At 39.5% G+C, this 18,692-nt stretch overlaps 1 protein-coding gene across 2 annotated transcripts in view; it reads left to right on the top strand.

Moving 5' to 3' along the window:
* Positions 1-18,692, top strand: part of LOC131135575 (receptor tyrosine-protein kinase erbB-4-like) — a 283,365-nt gene that overhangs the window by 192,607 nt on the left and 72,066 nt on the right. For both annotated transcript variants that reach the window (XM_058081635.1, XM_058081636.1), the window contains exons 4-10: positions 7,563-7,694; positions 9,575-9,640; positions 13,686-13,804; positions 14,066-14,207; positions 14,912-15,025; positions 15,192-15,318; positions 15,436-15,509. In XM_058081635.1, the coding sequence (XP_057937618.1) occupies positions 7,563-7,694; positions 9,575-9,640; positions 13,686-13,804; positions 14,066-14,207; positions 14,912-15,025; positions 15,192-15,318; positions 15,436-15,509 (774 nt within the window). The remainder of the gene's footprint in view (positions 1-7,562; positions 7,695-9,574; positions 9,641-13,685; positions 13,805-14,065; positions 14,208-14,911; positions 15,026-15,191; positions 15,319-15,435; positions 15,510-18,692) is intronic.

The raw sequence follows: 18,692 nt of genomic DNA, 5'->3' as shown, positions 1-18,692 counted from the left end.
CTAATTCTGATGTACGCTAACTGAAGTTCCACTGTACTGAGCTATAGCAAGCTTTTTACTGTCTGATCGCGTGCCAATATCATCATTATTAACAGAAATAACGATTTTTATGTTGTATCGGCCAATTATATATTAGATATCCCTAATAATAACCCCACTGGTGCCACAGAGCGTGACACCAGGGCTATGCATCTAGGCAGTTATTTGTCTTATTCTGTCCCTTAAGGGACAGCCATTTCTCTCATCTCTCGCTTTTCCATTTGTTTTTACTGTTTTAGCCATAGTCATTCCCCGTTTTTAGGATGACTTATGTGTTCCCCACCAGTGCCGTTTATTTACCCTCAGTGTCACCTGTCTTGAGCTGCCTTCTACAGAGTTCAAAATGAATCTTCCTGACAGTATGAATGCAAGCTGGGAATGAATGGAGCTGGAGTAGAAATAAAAGTCGTCTTTGTGAAGGTTAAATATGAAGATGCATTTCTAATTCATATAATGCAATGCCAGTGTCTTGATTCTCTTGCCACGTTTCATCTTCTTTCTGAAAATGAATGTATCATATAACACATATCCTCGTCTCTTACCAACCACCTATTATCACACTACCACATATCAGTGTGTTCCGAGGTAAATCTGAAGCTCTTTAATGCTCTCAAGTTACAGCAGTTGTTCTTTTCGGGTCATTAGTTAAACACATGATCGTGCAATTACATTTCAATAGGTAGCACCTTTCCGCTGTGGAGAACAGTGCTGAAATTGCACTCGGGTCCTGCGGGGAAGGTCCTCCATCTGTTGATCTAATGAGATGAGATAAGAGTAGTTGCAATGCATTCTGATATGTATTTGGCTCCCTGGAAGTTACATTAGAGAACATATGGTGAGTATGCAAATCAGCTACACAAACCTCTGATTGCAATTGCTTTAAAAGTTGTGCATTGGGTATAATTTGTGATATAAAAATAAATAGAATTATACTATATAAATATCATCATTACTATACAATGTGTACTATATAATAATAAGTATTATTATAGACTTGTATTATACAAGACTTGTAACATATACAAGACAATGTAACATTACTGACACCTGGTGACCAGCATAGAATACTACAATATAAATGTTTACAATGTGTCTTCTGTATGCCTTATATTTTAATTTTAGTTCATTTAGATAGACAGGCAGACTCCCTTTATTGTCATTGCACAAAAACACAGTAGTGAAATTGGCCATATTTATTATTGGAAATGCTAATTTCAGGCCAAAATTACTATTACTATTAATATGCTTAAATATGCATACTGTAAATTTCCACATTTATAGTGGTTAATTGGTTCCCGACCCGACCCGTGATATATGATTGACCGTCAATAAATGGAATGTTTTTGTCACTAGAACATATAAAACCTGTTTGATTTCGTAAATATGTTATTTTCAACATTCAGAAGGCAAAAACATACCAATTCCACACTGGATGGGAGGATAACTTTTTTCACTTTTATCATGTTGAACATGCCATGACTGACTTCATGACTTTATGACTTTAATCAGGTAATGTCTCAAAATATTGTGCCATTACTGCTGTCCAGTGACCAGTTCAATCTGTACTTCTATGGTAACTAACACAGTTATACTACAAGTCTGTATTTTCTAATTGTTCACGCCAGCATTTTGGCAAAGAAGGTGAGAATCAATACTGAATTCAAGGAATGTGTGGATGTGAATATGTTTGTCAACTATATTTCTATATTATTATTCTATATTATTTCTATATTAAAAGTTTTAAACTTGTTGTATCCAGAACGGATTAATTGAATTTGCATTGTTTCTTTTGGGAAACAGCTGAGAGGAAACATTGCTGCTCTGTCTTTCAAGGAATCAAGGATCATTAAAATCCTTGGACCTGTGTGAGCTCAACAGCCCACAAAGGATATTTCATGTGACCTATTAACTATTGGCCAAGTGTTGCAGGGAAAATCACTGATTTCAATGCAAATACCAGGAAGTCTGACCGAGAAATGATAGGTCCGAGATACCAGAAAACAATTCTCTACGACAGTAGCAATTAATTATACCAGGCTCATAAAAGCCACTTAAAAATGGTCTGATGATTTTGAAGAGCAGTTCTGACATTGTCTGACCACATTGGCCCAGCTATTTAAGGGATTCAAATCAGTGACTCTCTTGCCACTATCCCTACATGGAGCAGGTTTTTAATTAAAGGGCTACTAATGATGAGTATTGATTTCATTTCTGCTAACCCTGAGCCATGTGTACAGGCATATACGGGCATGGGAGTCTGTTTTTGATGAGAGACTCAAACATCTCCATTGTCCTATTCTAGGTTATGTTGCTTGTATGTAAATAACAACTGAGCAACAACTTGCCGTGACATGTTATCTCTTTGACACCTAATGCATTCCTATCGTTCAATTGTCTTCCAGTGAGCTGACAGTGTTACAGAACTCCAACAAAGATTTAATCAAAAATGCAATAAAAAAACAAAACAATTCCACTATCAGAATGGCACAAGCACGACCGATGAAATGTCATTCTATGCCAACGTCTATTAGAGCAGAGCCTCCACTATTTGAATAATTTCCGCAATGTCCTGGTCATTTGACCCTTTTATCTGAAAACCAGTCATTATCTGATGTGACCACTGCTCACTCACAGCGCCATCATCCACTGTTGGATTGAAGCATCTGAGACATCTACCACAGCATGTCTGTTCCATATCTTACATTCCTGCCATATTCTGACACATTGACAAGACATGGTATCAGCAGGTTTTCCGTAGGGTTTTCCTCCCCAATTCTGAGAGTCAGTTTCCAGGGGCCACAAGTCGGACCCAAGTTATTCAGCTGATACCGCAAGGAATGTATCAGGACTCGAGGAGGTGAAATTGAATTGCTACTAATGTGGTGGTAATGGACAAGCGGGCCTTCAGATATCAGTGGTACTAGTACATAATGTACTGGAGTTGAGGTAAATAGTGGTCATTCCATATCCAGACTGAACCCCCAACAGCACCTTTAGAGTCAGTCTATTAGCTCAGAGCATTTTCAGTCTAATAGCTTCTCATAGAATAGCTCACACAACACAACGAGAGTTGCACACCACTCACGGATAACTCATGGAAAGGAGAAGACAATAAACAGACATGCTCACTTTTAGTTTCCAGGCACACAAGCTTAAGTTTCACTTTCTAGAGGGGTGCATTTTGGGCTCTTCCGTGCATCTTGCTCAGTTATGCTAAGAGTCTAACGTTATAACCATTTTCTTCTCCTTTTATACTACTCCTTTTGAATAGTTTAATCATTGATAAGTTATTTGATAGTAATGTGGTTTAAAGAATATAAATAAAAGCCTAAAGAGAAGCAGCAGCATTTGCAGATATATGGTCCTAAAACCAAGCTCTGAACTGACGGTTGTCACGTGAGTGTGCTCAATCTCAGTGAAAAATAGCCACAGTAGGGATAATCATTAATGCAGTTGTCTAACACCAGAATAAACAATCCTCTGTTTTCCAACACAATCCTCAAGCATCTTCTCGGGACTTAATTTATTCACCCTCACAAACTCATTAACATGCTTTTTTTTCCTGATCATTGGTTCATTATTTGCTTCCCATTCTTAATCAAATTCATCCTCCTGCTGCAATAACAAAACACAGGAAAAAAATCTCAACACACATTTACTACCAATACAATTGCCTGTATGCATTTGTTCTGCCTCCCTGAATTTCACATTGTTTTCGCCCAGTCTTCATGCAGCAGGTTGGTGCTTTTTTTCAACTCCTACTCAGAAATTATGAACATTGTAGCTATGTCAACAAAAGAAGATATTCTCACTTAAAACAATTATTAAAACCGTGCATTGGCCACAAACTGTAGCTTGTGACATTGGTCTGAGGGATGGTGTACAGTGTACAGTGTTGTGTTTAAACAGTATTGATCCTTTGAGGTTGAGGCATACCCAAACATTCTAATGTGGTGCAATACAACAGTCGTTAAGATGCAGTGGAGTGGGGACGCTGTTTTGGTTGAAGAGACCTCACGAGTATTCCTTTCAGTTGTAAGTTGTCATGTTTTGAGGCCCCAATGTGAGCTCATGAGTGTGAATCATGACATTTTCCAACTAGAGGCATTCACATATCTCCATAATTTGCGACTGAGCTCAATCCTCCTCGATGGCAAAGCTAGCCCCCACAGTGCAGTGTTTATCAGAGACTACCATTTGGAAGTAGGAATTGTTAAATTACTAATGTGTCTTGTTTCTTCAAAACTTTAATCATCCAATCCAGCAAGCTGTTTGGCAATGGCACTGAGGATTTGGCAAATTTTTCATAGGCACAATCCTTATACTCAGCTTTTCGGCTCATCCCACAAATGCATGTTCTTTACAAATGTGACACAATTTAAACGGGTGATGAACAGGCTTTCCAATTTATCCCATGTATTGCCAAGAAAAAATGTTACAACAAATACACAATGGGTTAAATACAAATGTCCTTACTTGTGTGTTTAATTTGGGGAAACCAAGCAGCCACTGAACAGGCGTATGTCACAGAGGTTGGAGTTGGTGGACGGTCAGTTTGAAACACCCTTTACATGGGGATAAAGAGGTATAATCGCAGGGGTGCTCCAATCGATCGGCCATCATTTGGGATCGGCTGATATCAGTGAAAAAGTACGGTATCCATATTGGCCGATACTTGGTTCATAACGTTGATGCCATTTACCGATCCGCTCTGCCCCCACTGTGGCATCCAGAACACGCATATCTGCCCAGTGGAGAACATCCTGTCTTTGTGTGAGTGGATTTCGCACCATGCAAAACGAAAACTGAAAAAATATCTCACTTTAAAAAGCTTTAGATTGGTGCAGCATTTGGAGGGCGAGGACTTGGCAGGGTGTGGTGAGTTTTCGAGGAGATGTGGTCATCCGTCAGGCAGCCGCTAAATCCCCGGTCCCAATCCGCTGTTGTGTGGGCAAAATGTGGGGATGAGTACCACCTCAGTATGGATTTGGGAGCATGCAGGGGAAACTTTTGTTGGGTATGGGGCTGCGTTGGACTCCGGATGATGTGTGACGAGTGAGTGTTTGCGCCATGCTTGAAACAGACTTTGTGCACACTGATATCACAGTGTAATTTAATTCCCCAGCACAGAAGAGGGAATGAGCTGCATCTGCACTTCAGAAGGCAGCGGATGCGGCTAGAGGGACCCAGCAGAGGTGGATAAAGGTTTTCTTTTAATGTGAGAAAAAAATTGTGAAATACAAAACGCGAGTTGTGAATATCAGCATGTTCTGGTTCTGGTAAAACAACCATATTGGCTTTGTTTGGCTTGAAAAAAGCTATGAAAATAAATGGTTACTATGGATTGTTAAAGGAACTGTTTAGAATGTATGAATGTTACACCAAATGAACCTCATTGGACAACCTTCTTTATAACAAACCTTTACTATACTCAAATCCTCAGCTAGTACGAAAATCACGAATCAACAAAATATGAAACAAAGTGCCCTGTTTTTTAAATGTCAACAGCAACTAAAAAATACTTTACTTTAATTACTATTAAAAACTATTATTATTTTCATATTTAGAAAGCAGAACCTCGTAGGAGAGACAGGAAAGTGAGTGTAAACACACTTTAATTATGTTAATTAAGTACAACGAAACTTGATTCAAGGTGTGCACTTCAGTTAGCCATCACTTTATCAAAATAAAATAATTTTAATATTTTATGTTGGCTAATGCCTAGACAGCAGTCTAGACAGCATAATAATTACATCCAGACCTGCCTCCAGCCTCCATTTTTTTTTTTTTTTTTTTAGTTAGGACTCCTTATTTATCAAGCATTGTTCTTCCATCACACGTTCTGACACACTGACAGGTAAGTGACCGAGTCCTAATTAGGCTTGACTGTAATGAGTAGTCAAGAACCATTTACGTTTTTAAGGTCCTGCTCTGAAAAACAGGGCAAGATCCACCTTGGTGGCATTGCGCTTTGGGACGCGTGGATCTCCACTATGCACTGTGCATCGTGATGGCTGCACGGACAGCTTGTGACGGGGTGGAAGACACAGGAGTGACTGCTGCTGCTCAGTGATGTCACACAAACTGCACAACAATACATAGAAATACTAGACAACATTCCAGGGAAAAGTAGCTAGATCTGTTCATAGACGCGTTTGAGAAAATATGTCGCCAAGTTGGCATCACTGGAACTTGTGGCTTTCTTTATGCTTATGGGGGCTTCTGCTCCTCCCCTCTTCTCTCTTCCTTTATGCACAGAGGAGTGTTGGCACACACACACACAAACAGGAGTGAGACATCCTCATCAACATACAAGAGAACGGCCCAAATCCACTCTGTATCGATTTGAACAATATGTTTGCCTTTGATATTGTGCTTTAAAAAAAAATCTATATTTTCTTGATATTGATATATCAACCAGTCCTACATCATTGTTTGTCTTTATTTGCTCTTTTTTTTATCTCCCTTCTCTTATAAGTTCAGGCTTAAGCTTTCTCTGTAAGCCTTGTACAGTAATAACAAGAAGCATCCACCAAATCATACACAAGTGTGTGTGTGTCTGTGTGTGTGTGTGTGTGTGTCTATGCACTATTGAAAGAAAAGTACTGTTGACCCAAATGTGGTGATCACTGCTTTGACAAGGTCCTTAAGGCTTAAAGCACAGATGGATTATGGATTTAGTATTGTAACGAGTAAATAATTGATTCTGTGTGCTTACAGTTATTGAATGGAGGACTAAGAATAAATGACAAATGGATAAAGATAAAAAGTTGTAATAACATTCACATGACATGGCTTCGGACTGACTGCTTCGCAAAGTATCCTCGTCAATATCGCAGCCTTCTGCTCTAAACAAAGGGATTACCTAAAAACAATTCAGTTTGGCAGCATCATTCACCTCAAAATCTTGTCTATTGGTATCTTGTCTGTTTCATTTCAATTGGAAAAGGAATGGCTAAAATTAAAAGTGTAGCAAAAAAGTGTGACTTTGTTATAATCAGCCACCAGTGACAATTAGAGCAACTTTTTGGTCTTTTGGATAGTTTTGGCAACAAAGTGGTGTGAAACCAGGGGCTTCAAAGCACTCAGGAGGTCAGTAGTATCACAGAGTAGAAGTCCTGTCCACAACCCAAAAGTGAGACATGTTTTGTCTTTTTGGTCAAAAACATTTATATATGTAATTAATAATGTCCCTAAATTCATCCAATTCGTTCTTGTCTATGCTCTTGGATTGCTACGCTACACCCCCACGAGGTGTGTGCATAGGCAGCCACAAAACTGTTGCAAACGGTCCCATTAAATGGAAGATATTTGTGAAAAAAATAATAATTTGGGTCCTCGCTTGCCATTGAGGGCGATGGTGGGTCCCGCAGCCAAGATTTCTAGGTAGGCATTTCATAGTAGATGCTTCGACAATCCTTTAGAAAAAATACAAATATGACATTTCGTCCTAATTGTCCATCAAAAAGACAGACATTTGATGTGTTACAACATGTGACAAATTTCTTTGTTTGTGCTTACAGAGCTCCTGAGTGGCGGTGTGTATGTGGACCAAAACAAGTTCCTGTGTCATGCAGACACCATTCATTGGCAGGACATTGTCAAAAACTCGGGCGTGTATCCTGTGGTGGTGCCCAGCAACAGCAGTGTAACATGTAAGTAAGCAACATCCACTGTGTCAGGGTTTGTCAAGGTTGTTGTCATATGTTGGACTTTAAACGACTACAGGTGTTGGTACAGGGGTACAGTTCAAAACTCCCTGTTATGATGGAGTAACAGCAGAAAATCACCTTTTGACCCGATTCTGTCACTGTGTGCAACATAACTGAAACTGACTGCTCGATCACCTTACATTAATACCCGACTGCAGACAGCTGGATTATTTGTTAATGAATTTGAATTAAAAAGACATTTATTCAGGGACAATAACATATCTAATCCAACTGAAGTAATTTAATAAGATCCCTTAACTGACCTCATATTCTAATTGTATAATACATGCTCTTTTTTTAATTCAGAGGGTGCTTTCAGAACACTAAAAACGTTGTGAGTGGTAGCACATGATTATTCTAAGTCACTTACAACGTACACGTTGAGAATGTGTGAACCTTGAACGTTTAATATAACCTCTTCCGACTAAGTGACTCCAAGGTGAACAATAATAGAAACATGAATGTAGAGAAGGTTTTCCACACTCAGCGCTCTGAGACAACTTATGGCCAGCTGTCATTTAGATTGTCTTTTGTACGCTGATGTAATGCAGTCGAGATCTCTCTCCGGCATCGTCAAAGTGCTACAGGGAGTCAAGCTGAAGAATGAGTGAGAAAAGGCTGGAGAAGAACAAAGTGAGACGGTGTTAGGCATTAAGTGAAAGAGAACCACAGCAGGACGATGGATTAGGGAGGGTAGATAGAGGATGAAAGAGATAAAGTGCGCAATGGAGAGGGGCACACATGAGTAAGAAGAGGAGGGCGGAAAATGGAGACTCATGTTGGGGAATAGAGTAAGTCTCAGTGCTAATAGCTCTCATCTGGAGAGGCTGATGGACAGAGGACAGCACTCTTGCACTTACCCAGGCGCACTTTCCTCACACTCAATTACCAGACAGTCAATTAAGCTCTCCAAAACCACACAAAAAGGCACTGACTCAGGCTTTGAGCGTGCATTTCTTCTTTGCTGCTTTTATGTCAGCCGGTACCTGAGAGTTGAAAAGAATATAAAAAGCAAACTTTTATGAAAAATATTGACACCTTTACAACCAGACCAGAAAAAATAAGCTGGTGTTGTTGTCCAAAGATTGCATTTTTCATCATAATTATTAATGCACTATTTTGACTATACTTTTTTGGTTGCATGATGCTCAGTTAAAGGCATTTACAAAAAAACATCCTCTTTTATAGTTTCTAGTACAGTCATATTGCACTTTTTTTTTACGTTGAAGTACATTTTGTTAACATTTTTACTAAAAAATTATCATAAAATATTGCATGTAACAATCATGGTTCAGTGGAATCAAGTGCCCAAATAAAGCAATGCTCCTTCACTGTCCATGCATTTTTGTGCCAAATAAGAATAAGGAGTGAGAGTTGTATTTACATTTTGTAACATTGTGTGTAACCAACACGATGTAATTGACAATAAAAATTAAAAATGGCCACTTTTTTAGTATCACACCATTTAGGCCATATAAGTTGCTATCAACTATCAAGGATACAAATCTGGGCCAGAAGTAAGCGACTGACAGGCCCATTGAAAATGTCTCTGAATGAAAAGTTCTCTGATTCTTTATAAAATGTGCTTTGTAATGGATTAATTAATAAATTAATCACAGATTAATTTTACTCATTTTCGGTCGGAAAAATGTTCTTGGTTTTTGTACGTTTAAGTTTTCGTCTAAACTTTTGGAATGAACCAATAACAAAACACCAGAAACCACTGTATTTGTTTTCAATGAAATTTGGACCAATTATGTTTGCAGGCGTACATGCTCAAAGTGATCATTTATAACCCACTTAAGATGGACCATTTTTTGCAGGTCAGAAATGCCATCGCTCCTGCAATGGTCGTTGCTGGGGACCCAAAGAAGACCAGTGTCAAACCTGTAAGTAGACTAAACAGAGCAGAAGAATTGAATGTGTTCTCACTACCAGTGTGGCTTTCATTCCATTTTTGTATTGAAATATAAAAATAAATTCAAACGCACCTTAATGCTTTCAATTTTAATCAAACACTCACTCACATTCACTGGATAGGTGGCAACGCTCAGGTGGTAGAGTGGTCGTCTCCCAGCATGAAGGTTGCTGGTTCGATCCTCCACCAAATTTGGGAAAGATACTTTGGCCAAGATACTTGCTTTGAGTACATTAAAGAGTGAAAAATCTATCTAATTTGTACAAAATCTATACAAAGGAACTGTAGGTCATGTACTGTTAACTATTTTCACTATCAAGTGAAAGTTCCCTGAAGGTTTGAATACCTGAGAATGTGTGATAAAGTTAAGATTGCTTCATTTCTGGCCATCCTGTTTGCAGTAGCTACATTATCATAACTCGTGACGTACATGAATGCCACACATCCAACTATTACCTGCAGCCAGTGCTTTCAATTTACAGCAGTAATCAATCAAATTAAATGATTTCATGACGATTCTGTGGTCACATTCCGGTCTCTGGTTGCTGCGGTAACGTTTACGGAGCCGTCACGCCGAAGAATACCCAGTGTGTACGTACGCTACCATTGGTAGTCGTCACACTCTCACTCCCAAAAGTTGAGATGATCATGGAGTGTAACTGCAAACCCGCCCACTGCCTGCAAACTCTCCTTATCGCTGCATTCCATTAACATCCCATCGTATCAGTCACGTCCTGTGCGAATGGGACTTTATGGGTACAAAACTGCATATTTGGATCTGTTATTTGTGATTACCATTGCACTGCTATGAGTGTAAGGATCTCATTGGCTGATAGTTTGAGTTTCGCATGATGATTAGCTCCAGAAGAACATTTGCGCGGTCAAAAGTTACTGATTTTAGACCTGCTGGGTCCCACAACTGCCCCTAAAATAATGATATAACATGTATTAGTTGAATATGAGGTGTGCCCTGAGGCTTTTGCCCTTGTAGTTCTATCACTCTGTCAGGGTTTTGGTCATGACCCTTTCTCATGACCCCCAAACTAAGTCTATATCAGAATGATTTGCACCCAAGCAATGGTAATGGTAATGGTTTTATTTCATTTGAACATGCATCAGATTACAATTGAATGCATCACATAATCAGTTCACAGGTCCACATATCCAAAAGGAGTAGGAAGAAGCAAAGCTTATTAAATCCTACCCCTCCATCTGGTACTTTTACAATCGGTAACTGTTACATTTGTTCACTTCCTGCTTTCTATAATACAGTTTTTTTTTGTTTGTTTTTTTTTTAAATAATGCACCTCATTCCGAAGTACAAGGTGATATGACCATACAATGACATAATGGGTACCATAGTAAGTGTCAATATAGTGATATATATAGCACATCATGACTGGTTCAAGACTCTTCATCCTTGTATCAGTAGAGAATTACAATGTGTGTTATACATCTTTATTATATCCCTCCCAAAGTATTTGCAAGTGTTTCTTTCTTAGCTTCGGGTATTGTTTTGTCAGCTAAATGCCATCCAAATAAGCATACATGCGTCCGTACACTATTAAATAAAGTTTATATCCCTTTTCCTCCTGTTTGATCTCACTTCCCCAGCCGTCTCTTACCTACTATATCGCCATCTCTCAGCTCAGACTACCTAATCTCTGACTGCCAACGTGGGCATGTCGGTGCTGTTGTTCTGTGGTCATGATCTCATTAAGATAATGAGGAATGAACTTGGAGACCGGTGTTAGAGACATCTCACAGACGGGCCTCTGATAAGCACCGGCGGCCGTCCATCTTTTTTGCCATTATCACACTTGAATCTCACGCTCATGTCTTCACCAAGACGTAGGTGTCACGATTCATCCTTGATTGGCTTCTTTTCCCCTCGCAACTTCTCCAGACTGCAGCCAATGATTAAATGAAAATGTAAAAAGTAAAACGACTTCAAAGTCGAGTTAGGTGACTTTTTCATGACTAAATATTTATGTATCTCAAAATTCACAACAAAGGGGATCTTTGCTGTCAAAAAACAAAAGGGAAAATTAGTTCACCGATGATGGAACTCACAGGTCCTGGAAAAAGAAGGCAAAACAACCGGTATCAAAATATCAGATGGGACTGGAAAGATTAAATTGAGCTTTATTGATCCCCTATTGATCTCCGGGAAAGTTCAGGTTCCAGTAGCAAGAAACTTTTGAAAAAGTACTGGTTTATCTACATAAATATAGCTATACCTTTGGTGGGATTGGGTATTTGGGGCAGGGGATGGTGGTATCTGCATCCAGGTGCATCCCGCTGGAGGGTTAGGCTTCCCGGACTGGTTGTCCTGGTGGGCCAGATCGGACCTGATGCATGTCCTGCAACCCATGGTTTACTCGGGCTGGGGCTGTGCTGGGTTGCCTGTCAGTCATGTGGCCTTGGTCCTCCCAACTCGGTTTGGGGGGTGGGCAAGTGGGGCCCCCCATCCTTCTTGCTTCGTTGTGCCACTTCAAATACATATAGGACCTTTGAGGGTGGTCCACGGTTGGTTGGGCGTGGCGGTGGTTGCCTTACCTAACCGCACAGTCAGGAGATCAGGAAGACATTGGTTAGATCTATGTGGAGTTTGCATGTTCTCCCAGTGCGTGCATGGGCTTTTTCCGGGTATTCCGGTTTCCTCCCACATTCCAAAAACATGCTAGGTTAATTGGCGACTCCAAATTGTCCATCGGTATGAATATGAGTGTGAATGGTTGTTTGTCTATATTGTATTCCCCACATAACTCACCTATCCATGATGTCAATATTCTAATGGTCATGGTGATGTCAGCAATAACGTTATAGTTGTGTTATTGCCATTCTGTTCACTATCATGGTTAATATTTTCATGACTACTATTACCACTAATATGATTGACTGTTTCATTTCAGTAATATGATGAATATACACATATTAAGATGTCTACTGCTTTCTTTAAATTTAGCAATTATCTCAGCAGCAGGATGTAAAAGGCCGCTGTGGACCTGTAAAAATGGAGATCATGGTGTGACACATTGTCCTCCGGTGGATGGAACTTGTGACTGATGTTCTAAGCCACCGCCAGAAATTGAAGCTTCCAGGCATATTTTAAATGATAAATAGTTTTTCCTATCGGTGGTGAAAGAGTGTTTGTACTCTGTCGTTTTTGGAGGGGAAAGGTGAACCCAACCAGGCCAACAGTGTGGTGTCTTTTGTTTGCAAAACAGATATATTCAATTAAAAAAAAGCCAACCTGAGCATTTGAACCCACATATCATAAATGGAGTGTCACTAATGGTTCTTTAGACATATGGTGAAGTGAATTTTGTGAATGCATGTGTTTGTCAGGTTGGCTTGTATCCATTACAGTGATGCTATTTCATCACTCTGTGAGGAAACGTGTGAAAGCATTGTGAATACGGTCACTCCCCCACAATAAAAACTCCCACTGGCAATACACTGACATTGGAAACAGACATTTTTACTTTCATCTCCCAAATTTGAAATCTGAGTGACATCAGGCCAGAACCCCTGATTGTGAAATTTCTGGTCAGATTACACCATTCATTAATTCATTCATTTTCTATAACGCTTATCCTCACGAGGGTCGCATACATGCTGGTACACCCTGGACTGGTCGCCAGCCAATCACAGGGCACATATAGACAAACAACCATTCACACTCACATTCATACCTATGGACAATTTGGAGTCGCCAATTAACCTAGCATGTTTTTGGAATGTGGGACGAAACCGGAGTAGCCGGAAGCCCGAAGACAGTTGGGAGAGGCTCCGGGACCCCCCGCAACCCTTGTGAGGATAAGCGGTAGAAAATGAATGAATGAATGAATGAATGAAAAAATCAATGCATTCTGACTGGTTAAAAATGTACACATTGATGCATTTGTATCGAATGCAGATCTTTGCATGAGATGCCTACTGCATCAATAAATTAGAACAACACCATAATTTTCAGATTGTGATTATGCGTTTTTCCATTTCCGCACCCACAGTAACTAAGACAGTGTGTGCGGAGCAATGCGATGGCCGTTGTTTTGGTCCCTATGTGAGTGACTGCTGCCATCGTGAGTGTGCAGGTGGCTGCTTTGGTCCAAAGGACACTGATTGCTTTGTAAGTATACTTGCAAAAAAACAACAAAATTTGTCATTTACAAGCTTGTTCTGAAAAAAAACGATCTTTTTATTTATGTCTATACTGCAAGTGCATTTGCATTATTTTGTCTTAACAAAATTTTGCTTCACAGGAAATTACTAATTTATCATTTATTTACCTGCATTTTGTTATTGAAAGATAAGTGTTAACAATTATTCTGTGATGACTATAATCACTCTGTTGGGCCCTATTATGAAATGTGTTCTTCAATATGTCCAGGCTTGCACAAACTTTAACGACAGTGGGGCTTGTGTGACCCAGTGCCCCCAGCCTTTTGTGTACAACCCGACCACCTTCCAGCTGGAACGCAACCTCAGGGCAAAATACACTTATGGAGCCTTCTGCGTCAAGAAGTGTCCGCGTAAGTCTAAACACTTGGACAACTACACAATGTTTTCAGAAAAACTGCTATATATATTTTATATTTTTTCTATTTCGTCTGGCTCATCCCTGTTCCCAACTGCCCTGGCATCATACCTGGGTGTAATCCTCAGCCCCGTCACTATTATGTCATTCATCCTTATGTTCTGATCCATGTCGTCGATTGTGATTTTAGCGATTATTTTATCTTTCTCCTCATTATCTTTCTTGATAATCTTGATGATTATTCTCCTGTAATTCTTTATTTGCTACTCTCAAATCTTGGATCTCCTGCATTTATGGTGTCCATGTTTAGATCCACCTTCTCCATCTTTTTGATGAGTTGAATTAATTTTGATGAAATTTTGCATCATAAACCAAACCCTGCAAGCACCGATTTATCCGAAGCATTGGTTTGACTGCATTGCCCTGATTTGAAAGCGTAGTCGTTATATACATTTATCTTGACAGAAAGAAATTAACTTGAACTGCATTTATATTTCCGCAAAATAAAAACATATATATTTCTGCAAAATTCTTGAATTCTTTCAAAATATTTCCAAGCTTCTTTATACCACTCTGAGTCAGAAAGAGAAAAGTAGCAGTTTTTTTTTTTGTGATGGCCCTCACAAAGTGGCATAGTGCCCACTAGTATGACAAACAGCCGCCATCTGTATTTGGCATTTACAGTGAATTGGTTTTCAGATAACTTTGTGGTGGATCAGAGCTCCTGTGTGAAAGCATGTCCCAGTAACAAGATGGAGGTGGAGGAGAACCGCGTCAAGATGTGCATCCCTTGTACTGACATCTGCCCAAAAGGTGAATCATCAGCATTTGATGGAATTTTGGTAATGGGAAGTATGGCACCTTTTGAAAGGGTTTGTGTGACATTTTATTCAAGAAATATTGCGTAAAAATAGTAGTCCTTGGACATGGCATTTCTCTAAATAATGATTGCTTTTTGCTACCTCACTTTGTTTTGCAGCATGCGACGGCATCGGCACTGCCAGTCTACAGACAGCTCAGACAGTCGACTCCAGTAACATCGAAAAGTTTGTCAACTGCACCAAAATAAATGGAAATTTGGTGTTTCTCATCACTGGAATCAAAGGGTGAGGCAATATTTTCCAGCCAGTGGCATATTGGCACACACCCACAATTGATAGACAATGCAATGAATAAAATAGTAATGGGAATATAGTTTTGAACTTTGCCATCATCATTCACAGGGATGTCTACCATAACATTGAAGCTTTGGACCCAGAAAAACTGAATGTGTTTCGCACTGTTCGGGAGATTACAGGTACATTTTCGTTGGTGTTTTCCTCTAAAACATAATCTACACTTGTGCTCTACAGTACCATGCAAAAAATTTTGTTGAAGCAACTTGCATGCAAGGAGACAAAACAATACAAAATGTAAGCTAATATCAAGAACCACAGTGAGAGGCGAGGTGTGATCTCCTCCTTTTGGACAAAGACGATGAAGGGCACACTTCAAATTCACCTAAGGCTATTTGATGATATGCTATTGATTAAAACAAGTCCTTATCATGCTTATCATAATCATAGAAAAACTGTGACATTGTACATTTTAGCAGAAATACACAATATAGTATGTATGCTAGTGCATAATTATAACAAATAGAATCATTTAAATTAATTAATAACTAATCATTGTGCAGGAATGATATACAATTGCTGTATAGTGTAATATCATACATGCATACTAATAGCACTCTATGGCTCAATAAGAAGAGTAAGACATAATTTATATACATTTATAAATGCAGACAGATCATATTTTTATTACCAAAAGCCAGTCAATGCCCAACAATGAGATACTCAAATGAAAATTGTTAAATTACAAAATCCTATTTGTAACCGAGGACAAAAATTCTTCTGGAATGTAACCAATATTTTGGGAAAATGTACCCTCTAAATTCACAAAAACTTCTGCCGTTGTCAGAGGATTAACTCATATGTGCATATGTTTTGCTTTTTATGTATTATTGTGGCTTTTTGGCGACACCAACTCAAAAAGCGGCTCACACAGTAGCCTCTTAGGGATTACGTCACACGCAGCAGAGTGCCCTAATGCTGATGAAAAACAAAGACAGCCAGATGGTCACAACAGGTCATGTCAAGATTAGGTTCTCAAGATTCATGCACAATATAAATACTGGAAGATGTTATATAATGCAGATTAAAAATATGATAAATATGGCTGATATTTTAGTTTTGGGTGGGTAATCCTGCTAAGGTGCAAATGAAAGGCATACAAGTATACTGTACGTATACTTATTGCAGTGTAAAACCATCCCTTTTCGAGTACACATACAGTGTGTACTGCTGTGTGTGTTTAGTTAAGTCTACCTCACATCCTCCCACAGGAGAAGGTCCACACTGAAGACAGGCATTCCAGCATACGATGAATATCAGATGAGTCTTTCAATCTCCTGTCTTTCTGACTCCTTTTCTCCTGGGGGGGTCCCCAGTCTGACGTTTCACAGCCCTGGATCTGCCATCATGTATCGTAAAGAAAACATGCAGTTACCTGTCGTCAATGAATACAAATTTACCTAGAATTCATTTTCGAGCACTTATTTACGTGTGAGGTAGAAATGATCCCAGCTGACTTTGTATGAGAAGTTGTATACGCTGAACTGGCCATCAATCAAATCCAGTAGAAGATAGAACGCATATCATTATAGGGGACCTGTTGTGCTTTTTTCAAATTTTCTGACCCAGGCTTCATAATGTGGGCGTGCCCGGGTACAAGCTGTAGGCTATCCCCCCCGTCCGAGCCACCCACTGAGCACTTCCAGGAAATACAAAGATACCCATGCAATAAATACAGTCAAACGCCTCATTTTTTGCATCATTTAGTTTTCATAGAGGAACTTGCGTATGGAGTCTCGGTTTTTGTACAGCATGACACTTAAACTAGTCCATTTGCACTCTACTGTACATAACCTTGCCACATAATCCAGTACCCAAACAAAGCACCCGCTGTATAACTATTAGGCCAAAGAAAGTTATGAGTGCCAGCAATTTGATAAAGACGATGAGAAGCACCACCAAATTTGATCTCGCCAGGCTGTACGAGAAGTCTGCATCACTTCTAATTTCCATCCATTTGTCATTTATAATTAATCAGTATTATATTCTGCAAGTGAAAAATTATTTATAGTAAAATTATTTGCTGCACGGCGGTCGAGTGATTAGAGCGCAGACCTCACAGCTAAGAGACCTGAGTTTAATCCCACCCTTAATCCCATCTCTGTGTGGAGTTTGCATGTTCTCCCCGTGCATGCGTGGGTTTTTTCCGGGTATATTCTGCCTGTGAAAAATTATTTATAGGAAAATTATATCCCATAAAGCTGCACGGCACTCGAGTGGTTAGCGCGCAGACCTCACAGCTAAGAGACCTGAGTTTAATCCCACCCTCGGCCATCTCTGTGTGGAGTTTGCATGTTCTCCCCGTGCATGCATGGGTTTTTTCCGGGTACTCCGGTTTCCTCCCACATTCCAAAAACATGCTAGGTTAATTGGCGACTCCAAATTGTCCATAGGTATGAATTTGAGTGTGAATGGTTGTTTGTCTATATGTGCCCTGAGATACGTATATGTATATGTGTATATATTAAACATTATACAAGCACAGGTATATAGATGTTTTTGACATTTGATGGCAAAACCAAAGAGGATGTAGTACGAAAAGTGTGTCCGCTCAGCTCGTCTTCTCCCCGAGCTGTCACCACTACATGACATTTGACGGAGGCAGCCAACCTGCCTCTCTGACCCGCAGGTCACAAGTGGCTTTCCTCTAGCTTTTAAATGAGCTCATCCTACGCACAGCACACTTGTGCTTCTCAGATTAGTTTCGCTGTCTCTTCTCTTTCTGTGTTGCCTCTTGAAGACATGAATTGTTAAGTGGGCAATCAAATCAAAATGATTTGCTCTATGCCTGGGTTTCTCGCTATTGTGGTTTTAAACTGTAATTACCTCAACTTGAACCCTCTTAACCAGTGCTTGTGACCGTGTAACCTTTTTTTTCCCCCTCCAAGTACAGTAGCCACATGCAGTAATTTGCTGTATACATTTATGGACTATCAGCTGAATATGGTGGAATACATGACTTACTGGAACAAAAATTCACAGCACAGAATTATTACAATTTTTCAGATGTTTTTCCTCCCCGTACATACACAGCATACTGATTGATCAGGCATCGTCTTTATTTCTTTTCGCCATTGTCGGATTTCATCAGCCAAAAAATTACAGGAAAAAAATCCTGCAGTATAATCAATGAATGTTATCTTATTTGAGGTGCTGGTCACCATTATAAAGACGTTTGATGTTTATGAATAGAATTAAGGGTCATATGGAGGATTTATGGTTACCATATTGAACTTACAGTAAAGAGGTTGAGGGTTCGAATCTCTGCCGCCCGTCTTTGTCCAGTCCAGAAACATTTCACAGTC

The sequence above is a fragment of the Doryrhamphus excisus genome, chromosome 9 (assembly GCF_030265055.1).
Source record: "Doryrhamphus excisus isolate RoL2022-K1 chromosome 9, RoL_Dexc_1.0, whole genome shotgun sequence".
NCBI lineage: Eukaryota > Metazoa > Chordata > Actinopteri > Syngnathiformes > Syngnathidae > Doryrhamphus > Doryrhamphus excisus.
This window is presented reverse-complemented; position numbering and strand designations above follow the sequence as displayed.